Source organism: Ornithodoros turicata, chromosome 5 (genome assembly GCF_037126465.1).
Source record: "Ornithodoros turicata isolate Travis chromosome 5, ASM3712646v1, whole genome shotgun sequence".
NCBI lineage: Eukaryota > Metazoa > Arthropoda > Arachnida > Ixodida > Argasidae > Ornithodoros > Ornithodoros turicata.
The window spans coordinates 75,474,003-75,490,904 of NC_088205.1; the positions used below are offsets into that span (position 1 = coordinate 75,474,003).

The 16,902-nt window shown below is 48.3% G+C and overlaps 1 protein-coding gene across 3 annotated transcripts; it reads left to right on the top strand.

Annotated features, from left to right (window-relative positions):
* The first annotated feature begins 1,166 nt into the window (after positions 1 to 1,166).
* LOC135394825 (adenosine deaminase-like) lies at positions 1,167 to 15,865 on the top strand. Of its 3 annotated transcripts, none has more exons than XM_064625840.1 (9): positions 1,167 to 1,239; positions 4,688 to 4,713; positions 9,655 to 9,716; positions 9,826 to 9,948; positions 10,772 to 11,034; positions 11,930 to 12,075; positions 12,599 to 12,840; positions 14,359 to 14,485; positions 15,701 to 15,865. In XM_064625840.1, exons 2-9 carry the CDS (start codon positions 4,693 to 4,695, stop codon positions 15,785 to 15,787), a joined length of 1,071 nt encoding a protein of 356 aa, XP_064481910.1. In that variant the 5' UTR covers positions 1,167 to 1,239; positions 4,688 to 4,692; the 3' UTR covers positions 15,788 to 15,865. The 3 variants fall into 3 exon arrangements, with proteins under 3 accessions (XP_064481910.1, XP_064481909.1, XP_064481908.1); XM_064625839.1 differs by lacking the exon at positions 1,167 to 1,239 and adding an exon at positions 1,575 to 1,661; XM_064625838.1 differs by lacking the exons at positions 1,167 to 1,239; positions 4,688 to 4,713 and adding an exon at positions 7,363 to 7,740.
* Positions 15,866 to 16,902: the final 1,037 nt, after the last annotated feature.

The window sequence follows — 16,902 nt, forward strand, 5'->3', positions numbered from 1 at the left end:
AAACTTCGCTCCTGACAGGGATGCAAGAGAGAAACTGATGTTCTGAGGCTGGAACAACATAGAAGGGACAGATACAGGGATGCTAACTACACTCTAAGAAATGAGCTTCACCGCATAGCACGCTCCTAGCCAACCATGATCTCGAATGATACCGTTATCTGCCCTGATTTGTTGAAAACCGAGGGTAACGCCTTTTTAGTGACGCTTATGCTGTTCATAATTGTCACAAAAAAGGCGTACGCCTCCCGTTTTCAACAAATCAGGGCAGGTAACGATATCATTCGAGATCATGGTTGGCTAGGAGCGTGCTATGCGGTGAAGTTCATTTCTAAGCGTGAACGTCAGCTCATTTCTGTTCCATCTGGTCATCTAGAGCATCACTTTTAGGTAAGTCAGTCGGAGCCGAATAGCAGCTATACGCTGTCAAAATAGAACTTCACCACATAGCACGCTCCTAGCCAACCACCATTCCGAATGATATAATTTTGTGTCATGATTCGTTCAAAACAGGGGGAGGAGCCTACCTGGGACATGCATAATGTGTCCCAGATAGGCGCCTCCTCCCATTTTCGGCAAGTAAGGACACAGAATGATATCATTCGGAATGATGGTTTGCTAGGAGCGTGCTATGTGGTGAAGTTCTGTTTTAACAGTGTACAATAGACTGCATGCATAAAATATAGGTGCAGCGGCAAGGCCAGCGTACGCGGGTGACATGGGTTTGAGTATGTTCACAGCTATAAACCCATCAGAAAATACTTAGGAAACAAAGTACACGGCATAGTTTGTGGTCCTGCGCTTGTGCTTACAAGCGATGCCATCTCCGTGCATTCAAATGACATCTTCCAGCTCTCTTATGTCTTACCTTTTACTATAAATTAAACCTATAATTTACCCACTGCGTCTGTGTTATGCGAGTAACAAAGAACGAAGCCGCTTTCGGCGAAAATTTAGCTGACACAAACGTGAATGGGGTTACGGTTCAACCTGGTACTCGATGCTATTTATTTACATGTGCGTAAAATAGCAGCGAAAGCTGCAAATATGCCGCGTTTAACCTGCATTCAGTGACTGATATATAGGGTTGAATTGAATTTCCACAATAGTGCACATGATACGGTTCATACCCACAACTTATTTGGATGCATTCAAAGCTGCTCGAGCTGAAACGCGTAGCACGTCAGTTTGCGTTCAGCACACCAGCTCGCTAATTCTTAACGTATTCTTATCGTTATACCGGTAAGTATTAGGGGTAGCCTTTTAGAAGTATTTATTGACGCGACAAAAATCGTCATCAGAATACTTTAAACGAGGTGGTAACTTGAATGATTGATGATGGAGGAGAAAGGAGCGTAAGAAAGTTTGAAATTGGCGCGAACGCCTGTAGTACGTGTTAACGGAACAGGATTGTGCCAATATTTATAGGGATTACAAAAGTGGTGACCGGTCGTCTGTCATAGCCGCCGTCTTCATTTCCGGCATATTTTCTCAGAACCACGCGTAGCGCATCAGTTTATGGCGGAACTTGCTCAACAGCCGCGTCATTTACAAAATAGCAGACGACAAGGACGACGAAAGCGTTCCCATGACAACCACGCGCGCTAGCTCCATTTCGATCTAGGTTTCGACGCCGGCCAGGTCTCCTCCGGGCCATCAGCCAGGTGAGGACACATATTTTCGAGAGTAGGAACGTACTGATTAATCATTTACGTCTTTGAACTTATAGAAAACGTATCGTTTTGTGTACTCCGTCACTGTCACTGCGATCTTTAGGCGATCTGCGCTCGCGAGTAGCTTCCCCGATCGAATGAATGGGGAAATGTCGACTGGGAGGCGAGGCTAAGTCAATCAGTACGGAGTCATGAGGTGGGAGAGATGTATGATAATGTATCTCAGCGCATGCTCTCGAATGAATGAACGGGAACTATGTTCTAACGAGGAATCCGATGAAGATTATGTAGCTTAGAACGAGGGCGTCGCAGGCAAAATGCGTGTCGCTGCCTTGCGACGGTTACGCTCTCGGAAATAAAGTCGTGCATGTAGAACGTCACTTTTGGGGAGAATTGTGACGGGCATGCTAGAACGGAGCCGTTATGCGCCCAGTTACTGCCCAGTAAAACGGAAAATTTTATAATGTGTTTCGACGAATGACGCTTATTTTTATTCCCGCATTTTTATTTTTAATTTCCATTGTATTACTAGCAGAGCTTTTGCGTTGCCTCTCTCCGTCGGAGATGTGAGACCCCCTCGGTCGGAAGGCATGCACGGGGCAGAGAAGCACAGATATGTGACAGCCACACATGTGTATGCTGAAGCCTGTACCTTAATGGGTGTGCCTCCGTACCTGGGGTAGCCAGTCTGACTTTGTGCGCGACTCACATCCCCATTTTTTTTTCTTTGTCACGTCATCATCACCATCACCCGCATACGGACTGTGAATTGTGGGTTTTAAAACTTGGCGACCGCGCTTCAAAGTCCAATAAGGCAGTAAAAGCGCGAAAGCATCACATGCGGATGGCGGAAAATATTAGCATCATGAGAAACATAGAACACATAGAACCTTTTTTATGTGCATTCGTGCGACACGGAGTTGCACTTCACAAAGAAGGGTAATCTCCTGTGATGGCCTTGATAAGCCTAACGAAGCATAGAGCCCGCCATCTTGTGAGAGGAGGCTAAGCGTTGAAGCGTGGTGGTGGCTTCACAGAGGCGGGAAACGTCACGTCTGACACCCTGGGGGAATTGCGCCTCCTGAGCCGACCTCTAACGGAACTCTGCCAACATACAGGGTGTGTGCAGATAAATCTAACTGGTATTTAATTTCATTTATTTAGGTTTATCTGCACACATGCACACTGTATGTCTGGAATGTCCGGGATTCGAACCCGGGCACCTTCCACTTTACTGTTGAACACACATACACTCTTAAATACCAGAGCAGGCACCCGTTCCCCTATGTATCTGACCTATTTTTTTAGATAACAAAATTCCTCCTGTATGAGGGCGATAGAGGGAGCGCTGACACATTTTGCCCCTTTTTCCTCAATCAAGAATGCTTCGTATATCTCTCGATCCTGCTGTGATCGGAGATTAATTTCTATTGAAGTTTTATCAAAGGCAGGCGAGCATCCACATCTATCGCAGTGGAATGCCAAGTGGCCCGACGGTGGCATCCCTTTCAACAACGTCGCGTGCTCACGTAACCTAGTATTGACACACCTGCCCGTCTGGCCGATGTACACTCTTCCACAGGATAGCGGAATACAATAAACCACACACTGGCGGCAATCAACCCATCTGTTTTTGTGTTTGGTGTTACACACGTGTCTTTTTTGTTGCTTGTTCACCTTAGGGCAAAGACTATACAACTTGCAAGGGGCTGAGACCACAACATGTCTCGACGTGACAGCTCTGACACAAGGAAGTCTGTGACAAAACAGATGTCCACTAACTAATGGTTTCGTGCCTGCGTTCCGCTGCGTCGCTCATCTGTGAATAGGGCGGAAGGGGCTGGAAAACAGGCGTTAAAGGTACTATAAAGCAGTCGAGGTCGAACCTATGCAATCAGCATGACGTGAGAGTGCTAGACTCAAAGGTTCAGCACAACAAGTAATATGCGCAGGAGTTTACTCTAAGTATTTTTAATTGGTAAATAAAAACGCAGTCAAGAATGTCGGGGCAACGCCTGGTGGGAAGAAGTCCTCAATTTGTCAAGCAACCCTGTAAACAAGGAGACCGATAAACAGATGGCTTTCCTGTTGGGATTTGCAAATACTACCTTTTGAGAAAATGTAATCTGTGTGAAATAAAATAAACAAAAGCTGAATCTTGCACTCAGTAGCGAAACATCTGTACCTGGGCCTTGTTTCAGCACCGTGGCGCTGCTATCGTACGTCGCTCTGTTTGGCCCAGAGTCGTGCGCATGAGACATTTTCGCCGCCGTACTTGGTGGAGTTGGCGTTTCGTCGGTCTGCTTCGCCACAGTGTCGCCAGTAGATTTAAATTTGCATTCTTTCGGGAGCTATAACGTCTATGTGAGAACATTTTGCGGCATTTTACTCCTGAGGACGTACACAATTCAGGGCACACAAAACATGAGGTTGCACCTGGACTGCTTTATAGTACCTTTAAAAATTACTTTCCAAATATATTACGGGGCATTGACATCTTGGCGTCATTCGATGCCTAATATTTTGTTCTTTAAGACAGAACAGTTTCATTTTCTTCTCGTTATTCCTTTTACGACAGCCATAAGTCCGTTTAGGGCAGTGCTGCGTCCTATATCGGGTGTTAATTTGAAGTGATGATTCGCAACGTTCTTAGATTTCTGCGAATAAGATTTTGACTCGTGGTTATCTCTTTATTGCGTTCACTGTTAAAACAGAACTTCACCATATAGCACGCTCCTAGCCAACCATCATTCCGAATAATATCATTCTGTGTCCCGATTTGTTCAAAACAGCAGGGACGCGCCTATCTGGGACAAGATAATGTGTCCCCCTGTTTTCAACAAATCAATACACAGAACAATATCTTTCGGAATGATGGTTGGCTATGAGCGCGCTATGTGGTGAAGTTCTGTTTTAACAGTGTAGTGATAAATAACTGAAGGGGGGTGGCCTAGACTTCTTCGCGACTAACTCGAGAGCTGTATAGTCGTCATGATCCTTCCTTTTCTCGTTTTCAGTAAACATGGAGGAACCGAGGCACCGGGTAAGCCAAAGGCACATTATGATTCACACGGCACAGATCCACAGTAAATACTCTCACTGCGGTTACGTGTCCGCCCTCAAACTTTCGTGGGTATTGCGTCTTGCATTACGCGGACACAGGATCCTGCCGGTTGCGTCAGGGTTGCTGGTTTGAACCCAGCCTAGTAATAATGGTACCTTGATGTAATACGTAAGGTCTGTCTGCCCTATATGGTAACTCAGCCTACAGAGGAGAACTTCATCACATTGCACAACGAGGGCCAACCATTGCACATAATGATATCGTTATCACTCCTGGTTTGTGGAAAGCGCTGGGTGTACGCCTTTTTTGTCAGCATTAACATATTAGTTGCATAAGTGTTGCGAAAAGGCGTACGCCTCCCGTCTTGCAGGATGCAGGAATCAGGAGGCACACTCTAGAAACAGAGCTTCACCGCATAGCACGCTGTGTTCCAACCATTGCCAAGAATCATAGGGTTATCGCTTCTGATTCGAAGAGAGAAGGGGGCGTACGCCTTTTTGCGGCGATTTTCATATATCCAAATTGACACAAAAAGGCGTACGCCTCGCTCTCTCCTCGAATCAAAAGCGATAACCCTATCATTCGCGGCAATGGTTGGCGCATAGCGTGCTTTGCGGTGAAGTTCTGTTTTTAGAGTGCAGAAGGATGTCGTTCGGGACGATGGTTGGCCGCTATGCGGTGAAGTTCTGTTTCAGGAGTGTAGAAAACCAAGTATATTACGAGTTGCTCACACACGTAGTCCACCTTTTTGTTGCTCCTCCAGAAGCGCGCTTTCTCCCTTGCCTTTAAATGCGAAGGAGAACAAGAGCCAGAGGTGGCTTCGGGAGACGTTGCGCAAGCACTGCTTGAATGCCGATGCGTCGGTGTGTATTTCGGTCAGGGCGCATGGGTCAAAGGGCGTCGAAGTTAATGTATCTTTCAGGAGATTCAGGAGCTTTCGTGGAGGAGGTAGCCTATACGAGAGGCGTATGCTCGGCAAGCATGGCTGTTAACGTGAGCTGTGACATCAGCAAAAGCCACGGATAAAACAACGCAAATAAGAAGACAATCCTATGAAGCTGCGCAGCTTTAACCCTTCTTGGGCTGAGGAAAGTCAGAAACAGCTTTGATCTTGTCAGGGTCTGGTAAGATGCCCACGTGCAACACGAGTTGGTCAAGAACTTCACGAATTTTACGGTATCCGAAATTGCATTTTTTATGATTGAGCTGTAAGACTGCCGCGTCGAAAACAGACGAAATGACGGTTTTTCAGCCGCTGGTTGCGGGTAGAAAAATCCGGGGAGTACACACGCTTAAAATAAAGCTTCACCACGCAGCACGCTGAAGGTCAACCATCGTACAGAGTAATACCTCTATCACACTTCATTTGTGGCAATCGCCTTTTTGTGACGATTAACATTTCTGTATAACTGTCACAAAAAGGCATACGCCATACATACAGGCATACAAATCAGGGGAGAGAGCGATGTCATTCGGGATGATGGTTGGCTAGGAACATGCTATGTGGTGAAGTTCATTTTTAAGCGTGCACGACGACATCGTCGAAGTAGCATAGGCATATCGTGTTCCACCGCAGCGCTGCGGAGCGCCGTGTCCATCATGTGTTCGAACGTGGCAGGAGCGTTGGAGAGTCCACACATTTTGACTTTGAACTCGTACAAGACATCGAGAGTGGTGAAGGTTGTCTTCTCGATGTCGGAATTGTCCATGGAAATATATGCCAATATCCACACCGCAGATCAAGGGACGAGAAGTAGGTGGTTCCCTGGAGGTGCATCGAAGGCAGCATCTATCCGAGGCATCGGGTACACGTCTCGATGAGTGATCCTTGTTGAGGCGGCGGTAGTCAACGCAAAAGCCAAATGGATCAGTCTTTCTTGGTGACAAGAACAACAGGTGACACCCAATGACTTGGAGGAAGGTCGTACACTCTAAAGAGAGAACTCCACCACACAGCACCCTCTGCGTCAACCATTGTCACGAATGATAGGGATATCGCTTCTGATTCGAAGAGAGAGGGGGGCGTACGCCTTGTCAATTTGAATATATTGTGAGGAAGATCACCGATCGCAATCATCCCCATCGCTCTGACCATCGCGCGAGACCGCGCCCAATTCATTCTGACTCGGCTTCGACTTGAGGGGCGGGGAGTGCTTCGGTCATTGTCAGAAGAAGACACCACTGCAACGAAATCAGGTGAACGTGGTGGCAGTAAGACGTCTTGAGCAACGTGTAACTTTGACCGCGGCCCAGGTTCAGCGGTGAAGTTTGCGAAATGCGACGAACCAACAAGGTTACCGTGTTCCCCAGCACAATCAATCAGAACACCATTGGGCGCGTTAAGTTGGTGCTCCGGGAATCTTCCCTCTTTCAGGGGACCTCCAAAGCGACTTCCGGTGCACGTTCGCGGGGTGCATCCTGCGCGCCCCTTGTCTGTGTCTTGTGATTGGCGGTTTCAATTCTCCCGCCTTCGCCACGTTTACAGAATGCAGACGAGAGAAGAAAGCTCAATATGTAGAGCGCGTGCGAAGCACTCTGCTTTCGGATAGCCTCGTAAACACCGTTAACCGGAGACACCAAGGGTTCGTTTCCCTGAGAACCCGGGAAAGGACGCTCGGGGGCCTGCTTAACGCGCCCATTACCATGGAGAAAGCCTCAACCCAAGATGACATCATAGCAGCAGGATTGAAGCACGAGGAATTCAACGAGGTAATGCACTCGTACGTCCTTATCACAACACGGGAAGTGCATTGTCCAACGGGGCAGGAGATAATCGTTTGCTGCTGTTTTAAGCAGTCTGCCTTCAAACGGGGTTACTACATTTCGCAACCGGCGACAGAGTGGCAGAGAGATCATATGGCTCCGGTATACTGGACTAGCGCATGTACGAGTATGCCATCAATGTTCACCTTTACTACGTTTCGAGGAGGTTTTTCCGCAGTTGTCGAAGACTCAGTCCGTACTCCTCGACCTACGTCCACGCTTACATGTTTCCCTGTGCAGCAGGTGAGTGGTGCCGTACGGCACGGCGCTTTGGAGAGCGGTGCAGGCGTGGCAATATTGAACGGCGTCGTGGAGGGGGAGATGATGTGTGTGTGTGCTGCATTCATTCGGATAGCTGGGACCTGGGCGGTTAGAAACGCTTGTTTGCTAATAGGGAGGAAAAGACTGATTTGTATCAGGGAATCGTACATGATCCTCCTGAAAAGCGTCCTCGTATGGTTCCGACGACGCCGGCGACAATACCGGGCGACATGGTCGTGTATGCCTACAGTAAAAGCAGGCGAGAGTTTCCGTTTGACGTTGGTTGCTTGGGCGAAACGGGCAATGGCACCACTGACGTTGGTACTGGCCGTGTTGATGTTGGCATGGCGTTGTCATCTGTGTCGGCGACGACTGGAGACGGTGCGTCATCAGCACAAGTGGCTTGTGAAAGGGCGACTGGACCTCCAGCAGGACGAGGTCTGTCAGTGCAGACGTTGAAGTGCGGGAGGTGATGGAACCTTAGCGGGAGAGGTCATGTAGGGCGGACTGTGAGTTCGAGCCAAATTTTCGTGGATATTGTCGCGAATCATTGTACGTAGAGTTCCAATAGTAGCGGTGTCGTTATAAGTGAAGTGATTCAACAAGTGGGGCTGGAATGGAGATTACGTATACGGGACGTTCGGACATCCTGCAAGTTACGACAGATCTGTACGGCATCCTCAACGCGCACAGGGGACTTCGTGATGAGGACCTGAAACGCATCTTCAGCGATGCCGCGCAGGATGTGCTTGAGCTTGTCGGTATCTGTCATATGGGGATCGGCCTTAGCGCGGAGGTGTTGTACGTCTTCGATGTACGACATTTTTAGTCTCGCTGGTGTGTGACACGCTGGGAAAGCTTGTGCTGAGCATTGGCCGCCTTGTACGGTGGTCTGAGCACGTTGGCAAAACAGTGGCCAGGTAGTATGGTCGACCTCGTGGTTGAGGTACCAGCTCACAGCGAATGCGACATTGTTGACCTTCATGTTATCGTTCTAGATGTTGTGTTTGCTTACGCATGCCAGTCATCGATGTCGTTGTAGTCGACCATAGAAAAGAAACGAGGGTTCCGTTGACGAAGGGCGGGTGCAGGTATGAAAGGGGGCGCAGGGGGTCTGCGCTATCGTCCACAAGGGAAGATGCCAGAACATTTTGCGGTTGCGGCATCGGGGCAGCTCGCAATAATCATCCAGGAGGGCGGAGTTCCAGGACCAACTAGCAGCAGAGGGTGTTCACCGGTACACTCTTAGAAATGAACTTCACCACATAGCACGCTCATAGCCAACCATCATCCCGAATGACAACGTTCTCGCCCCTGATTTGTTGAAAACGGGAGGAGGAGCCTATTTTGTGCCGTGCATAATGGCCACAAAATAGGCTCCTCCTCCCGTTTTCAACAAATCTAGAGCGAGAACGTTGTCATTCGGTGTGATGGTTGGCTAGGAGCGTGCTATGTGGTGAAGTTCATTTTTAAGAGTGTAGGATGAGGAAGAGTCGTACATCCACCAAATATAAAGAAATGTGTAGTCATACTATATAGGGACCAAAGCGAAACAGATGGTATATGTCCCGACTGGTTCGAACAGTAGCGGGCATTCCGATGACTAAGATGACGTGGTTGTCGCCACTACAATACACAATACACATGTTTTTACGGAGGCGACTGTCACTTTAAGGTAGAAAGCGCGTTTCTGGCGGAGCAACAAAATCGACCTCAAAATCTGCAAGTCTTTCTCGGGGGCAATTTCCTCACGTTCTATCGGCTCGGCAATTTTTGCGAAAACTGAATACAGGCCCTGTAAGCGCATGAGTGTTCACGAATAAGTTCCGTGACATCGCAGAACGAAGCTCTTTGTGTGTGTGTGTGTTTTCTATAGTATTGTTGTATGCACATTAGGTCCAGCTTCACGTTCACCTGGACGGGCATCTGAGGCATTCCACCATATGGGAACTTGAAAGGTAAAAAAAACCAAAAAAGAAAACGTTAATTTCAACAGTCATAATTTAATGAACTCTGTGGAATACTTGAGCAAATGTGTCTCATGCATGGCGGTCATTTACCTCGAAGCAAAAAGAAGTTGGGCCTGGGCTACCAAAGTGTGGAAGACATTAAGCGTAAAACCAAGCCATCTGAAGGAACAACATTGAAAAACTACCTGAAAGAGATGCCAAGATATCTGAGGCTCCTTGTGTAAGTTGTGACCACGTTCACATATATCATAATATAGAAAAGAAAAAACACTACAGGGAAGTTTGCAGAGGGGGAAAACCAGTAGCTGCGCCGTTGCCGAAAGCACGGCATGGGTGGTCTGGGTGGCCATCGTCGTGGCTATGGTCGATGACTGGGTGGACATGGTCGACACGGCATGGGTGGCTTTGTTTACTCTACATTCTCCTAGCTAATCATAATCCCGAATGACATGCACTGCCCGTACCCCAATCAATCATCGCCACGCATGATAGGTTTATCGCTTCTGACTCGAGGTGAGAGTTGCGTACGCCTTTTTGTGGGAATTTGGATATATGGTAATTGCCACAAAAAGGCGTACGCCTCCCTCTCTCCTAAAATCAAAAGCGATAGCCTTATCACACGCGGCAATCATTGGGACACTGCGTGCTATGCGGTGAAGTTCTGTTTTTGGAGTGTGGTTCTCTCCCCTGATTTGATGACAAACAGGAGCCGTACGCCTTTGTGTGACACACATACGCGGTTACACCGCGCTTTCCACAAATCTGGAGTGACAAGAATCTCACTCTGTCCAATGGCTCACCTTCGGCGTGTTGTGCGGTGATGTTTAAGAAATGTATAGGCGACGTTCCCCTCCAAGCAGCACAACATCGTGGTCCAATATCGGACCAATATCGACGATGCCGGCCGAATATGGGTCCAAGACTGTACCAAGATGTTGTGCTGGTTGGGCCACGTGACCCCCTTCTAATTCTGATTAGACGGGGTAATCAACCGAAGTCAATTAACGTAATCAATTAGCGGCCGTTGCCACCGTGTCGTGCAGAGGAGACCGAGACGCCATGACCCGGGTAGCTTACGAGGCCGGTGTGGATCAAGCAAAAGACGGTATCATCTACAGCGAGATGCGGATCTTCCCTTACATGATGGCAACCGACCATACTCACCTGCAAGGATACACCGGCGCCCCGTCGACGTTGAAATCGCCGAGTGACGTCATTCAGGCGATTCTGAACGGGTTCAGGAAAGCGGAGGCAGAGTACGACACCAAGCTGAGGCTCATTTTAGCATGCTTCAGAGACAAGCCTGGTAAGACGCGGTGCTGCATTGGAATAACCTTGCGGTATACACCTACCTACATCTCATATTCTCGGGGGCTACTTTCCCTACCAATAGACCTTTTTAGAAAAGCAAACGCCACCTGTGGGACGCAAGGGCTCATGGGAACTTAGAGCGCCTTGAAGCATTATGAGACGACCAGAGGCTGAGGTAGAACAACAACAACAACATGCCCGGTGTGTGCAGCAGCAGCGTCAGCCGAAGCAGACGACAGAGCAGCTGCCCCTCATAGTTCCCATGATGCTTCGCGCCGCGTGCTCGGTGGTGCGCGCATCTTTTTAAAATCGTATTGTTGTGCTCATGACAAAGCACTCTTATTATAGTGGTGTAGGCTAGGGCCGGCCTTGGAGGCCAAAAGCAGTACAAAGCAGGAACTCTCGTGGAAAAACTTGCCTACAGTGGCACAGATCATTCGGATGGAGCTGCATATGGCATACCATGTTCCTTGTTCGGCGTACATTTGCACATTATTCTTCTTCCTCGTGGTTTCTGTCTAAAACAGTAACGGTATTGATGAGGATGTCATAGTAATCGTGTAGCAACAATCAATGCCTAGCGTTGTCGCAGCAGCTGTTCACCCCTAGCGGATGTAGAACAAACCAGTTCTGTTGAACGCGCGCCTTTGCTGAACCGCATCTGTGGTGTCAAAAAGTTCCTGGCGTTCCTCAGGACACAGATGGCCGGGAACATGTAGTGGATGTGATCGTAGCATCCGTGCCTGTGCGCGGGCACCACTGCGTTAAAAGGCGTACGGCGGAAAAGTGAACAACCGTGCTTACCAGCTGTGATCGGGATTAGGAAAGGGACACCAAATCCGTGAAAGTTTGTGGAACTGACTGAATGGTTGGCATTCGTGTCTTTCAAGAATGGTCGCGCGACATTCTGTCCCTGGTTGACGAGTTCAAGAACCAGGGCGTAGTTGGCATCGACGTCTGCGGTGTCTTCAACAGTAAGCCCACAGAGAGGGACGGAGAAGAGATACTAGGCCAGGAAATCATTGAAACGTTCCAGGTATGTTGCCGCTTAAGTTACTGTGTTTCTTTGTTTCAATAGTGTCGTCTGCTGATCCTGCCTTTTGAGGCATTACCTTTCATTTCAAATCTGAAGTGTAGTACGTCTGCCTGAGCACTTGTTAATGTTATGCGCACTTCTACTAGTTACTTCGGCATTTGTATTGGCTCCTTCTCCTGCCGACTTGATGGGCGTTGTAGGAGCAGTGAAGTTTTTCGTTTGCCGAGCAGTGTGCAACAGATATGAGTGTAACCGAAGGAACTGGGGAGGTCTACATCACTTTGTGACGTACGCAGTCCCTGTTGCTCTCCGCGCAAAGGTCCGCGGACATCACATCACAGGAAGAGGTCTGGCAGGGCCGTTGTCTGCTTTCTCCAGGCGTTCTTCTTCCTCTTCTTTTTGTTTTTCAAATTTGATCGTGCAGTGAAAATGTTTTGCGTAGTGGATCCTGATAGAGTGCTTCACGAATGAAACAGCGCTGGAGTCACGTTAAATGTCACTTCCCTGCTCCCGTAACCTCCAGGAGGCCGAGAAACGCGGCATCCACCGGACGGCACACGCGGGTGAAGCTGGGCCTCCACGCAACATAATACGTGTCATCGAAGAACTGAAGACCGAACGTGTCGGTCATGGATACTCTGCAATCGCGGAAGGCGGCGAAGCTTACAAGCTGGCACTCAGCAAAGGAATTCACTTTGAACAGAATTTCAGCAGCAGCTACTTGACCGGAGCAGCCAAGAAGGGCCAGCCGCACCCCATATTTAGGTAAGTAATGCATGACGAATGACCCCACGACTGACTGTCGATTAGTTTTTCTTTTTTTTACACATGATTGTCGTTTTTTTGAAGACCATTCTGTATAGAATCGTCGAGTATTTTTGCGTGTCAAGTTCGTTGAGGAGTACAGAAACACCTGAATCGTGGCATATCAAGGGAAACAAAGGGTGCATGAACAAACACTCAGGGCTACTCCCGGAATGCTACACTGTAGCAATACCGTAGCAAGTCCCACATACGTGTCGGCTACGAAACGTCAAATGCTTTATTGTTCAGGTTGGGTGGTTCTATGCGCGGTTCTAAAACGTGCGCTCTTGGACTGCTTTAGAAGGGTGGCTTCACGACTATATGGAACTCGGAGGAATGTTTCGCATGACAGATTTCGATGTCCTTACTGCGAGTAAACTTAGGTTTATGAAGCGCCGCGGGACTTATAGGTGACCGCATAATAGTACTAAATGAACTGTGATACGAGCGCATACGCCTTTTTGTGGCAATATTCATACATCCAAATTGCCACAAGAAGGCGTACGCCCGCCTCTCTTCGAATCAGAAGCGATTTATCATTTTTCGCAGTGGTTGGCGCACAGCGTTCTATGCGGCGAAGTTCTGTGCATTGCCACGAATGAGAGGCGGGTTATCGCTTCTGATTCTAAGCGAGAGGTGGACGTACGACTTTTTGCGTCATGATAATTGACACAAAGTCGTACGCCTCCCTCTCTCCTCGAATCAGAAGCGATAACCCTGTCAATCGTGGCAATGGTTTGCGCACAGCGTGCTATGCGGTGAAGCTCTGTTCTGAAGTTCTGAGTGTACACTCTTACTCTACACTGTTAAAACAGAACTTCACCACATAGCACGCTCCTAGCCAACCATCATACCGAATGATATCATTCTGTGTCATGATTTGTTCAAAACAGGGGGGAGGGGCCTATCTGGGACAAGATAATCTGTCCCAGATAGGCACCTCCTCCCATTTTCGCCAAACCAATGCACAGAATGATATCATTCGGAATGGTGGTTGGCTAGGAGCGTGCTATGTGGTGAAGTTCTGTTTTAACAGTGTATACCGCAGAGCACGCTCCTACACTCTTAAAAATGAACTTCACCGCACAGCACGCCTTTTTGTGACACTTATGCTGTTCATAATTGTCACAGAAAAGGCGTACGCCTCCCGTTTTCAACAAATCAGGGCAGATAACGATAGCATTCGAGATGTTGGTTGGCTAGGAGCATGCTATGCGGTGAAGTGTAGCCAACCATCATCTCGAGTGATATCGTCATCTGCCCTGATTTGTTGCTGGGAGCGTGCTATGCGGTCAAGTTCATCTTTAAGAGTATAGTCTCCTTCAGGCTTGCGTTATGTTCGCTTGTTGCCTGTTTGAGACTCTGAACAATTATCTTCCACTATTATCTATACTGTCGAAAGGATTATCCTACCACGTTTGTCTGAAGCTGAAAAGACGACTGCAACGTTATTTAATGAAATAATTTCTCACTGCGCAGGTTGATTCGTGACAAGGCAAGCTTCTCGATCAACACGGATGACCCCACCATCACTCAGGTTACTATGGATCACGAGTACAAGCTCCTATGCTCTCTTGGTGCCACGGTCAATAATATTATTGACTCGGTCAGTAATAACCTCAAACACTATATACACGTATTCTTTACGCATACTACGAAAGTCGTTATGCACTATTGCGATATGCCCGATAGCATTCATGTCTGCTCTACAATCCACGCTAATAAACAAGAGGCGCCATCGGTGCATGCGCGGGATTACTGTGGGCAAAAACAAAAACAAAAAACACTGAACGCAGCGTGAGATTGCGTTCCGCGAGTGCGACATCGGCCGTGTTGCACTGCTATCAAGCTTTCGACTGTCTCCTTCCACAATACCCGAGCTCTGAAGGAAGGAAGGAATGTAAGACAAGAGTAGTTTATCTAAGGTCTTCGCCAAGCCAGTTCACTGCTGATATTAGGCAAGCGTACAAGTAACTTGGAAGCATATAAGTACTTCACTGTAGGAGAGCTGGTTGATGGAGGCGTTTCTGAAAACTGCGCTAATTTGCTATCGTGCACCGATTCGTGTTAGCGTCGTTTATTTGTACACACGTATCGTTAGGGAATCTCACAAATGCCATATTAGGGAAGGTCTTCCGTTTAACTGCAGCGTTCAAACACTTTTTTCGTTCTGCGTTGCGCGGAAACTGATGAAAAGTGATTTCGCCACCTTTTTTTCCATCGGGTTGTGTACCCGAAGGATACACGGCTTTGCGGCATGGCCACTTTACGTGAAAACAGCGATCACTGAAATTGAAAAACAGCGGCTGTTTCTCCCACACCTAGCAGACGCCCTCCTGACCGCACTGCTCCACCGCTAGAGTGTGACGTACGGCGCGCAAACTGCTTATATGCCACAACTATCCAATGTCTCGTATAAAGACACTGTTCTGTACTTCCACGTGCGGTGAAACATTTTTTGCTGAACGTCATCAACCTAGCAATTCCAGCTTAGCACTTCGCGATTTCATTCAGCGTTTGCACCGCGAAGCAATCGTGGCTATAAGCGCCGTACAGACGTGGGCGAGTGGAGAGAGAGAACAGCAGAAAGCCGTTGGAGACAGTGGGGTATAGCATGCGTCCTGGACCGACTTCAGGGGCAAAAGCGTTGACATCTCTCTGGAAAGTTTTATCCGAAAGCACACGGAAAACCTGAGACAGCACAGACTGTGGCAGGGATTCGAACCCACCACCTCCCACTCTTTAGCATGACTTTGGAGCCGCCACCGAGGCGCCCTCGTGTGTTATAATGTGATCACCATGACGGTTTCTTTCTTTTCAGAACTTGTCCGCGATCAAAGCATGCTTCTTGCCTCAGGAAGAAAAACGGGAACTCCTCGAAAAATTCAAGAGACTGAACGGCCTCTGAACTGAACTGAACGCCGCATTCGGGGGGACTGTCGTGGCAAAAGAGCCACGCGAAATAAAATCGCACCTCTTGACGCAAGGGATGAGCATGATAAGTTGTGCCTGCGCAATAAAAATTACAACGGCGAGATGAGGCGGAGGTACTCTGCCCGTGGCCGCCCAAGACTGCTGATAGGACTACGCTCGAAGGAGTCTTGCTGGCTATGGCTATGGCTATGGCCAAGACATTGCTACGCGCCGGGGCCGGCCTCTACAGGAGGGAGGGGGTACCTCCCCCCCCCCCCCCGAGCCCGCATAAAGGGGCGCAAAAGGGACGCTTTCCGTAAGCAAGAATACGGGGGTTGGGCGCAACTTTTCCACTTGTCCCAGAATGCGACAAGTAGACGCCGGTACTGCTATACGCGCTGTAGAACACACTCTAGCGTCTTGAGGCCGACAACGGCGAAAGTTTTCAGCACTACCACTACTACCACCACCACCACCACTCGCTCGGATTGCATCGGATTTTGGTAAAGATTAGTGGCATATGATGTCTCTTAGCATTTGAGGCCATCGCTCCGTTACAAGTTAACTTACTGGGTCTGTTACAGAACGACTTGGGCTGTCGATATTGCCGTCGCAGAAGACAGCAGCATGGGCTGCGAATGTCTCACGTTGCTAGGCAACGTCCCGTACCGTAGATGACTCTACTTACCATGCGTAAATCTCCCCTACGCCAGTGTGCGTACACCTTTTAGAATATAAATATATACCTTCCTAGTGGAGGCCTAGAATTTGCACTTCTTGGTTAACTATAGTCTATACCGCTACAAAGGTACCCCAAAGGAGAAATTGAGAAAAAAAAATACTCTCAAAAATGGAGAGCAAAGCTCGTGCATGCAAGCGTGCATCCATGCTTGCAATTGGAAGCTGCAAAGAGCCCCACTTGACAGAGGCCACTGTGAAAAAATTGCATCCTAGAGAGTTTCACCATTTTTTACCCGCAACCTGAAAGAGCAGTACTTGCGGATGTAGCGACATAATTGCACCCTTTCTGCACCCTTTTGAAATCTCCCATGTTCGTTTTGGTCAGGGGACTACGATCGATGACCTGGCGATTTATCTGGGTGGTTTCTG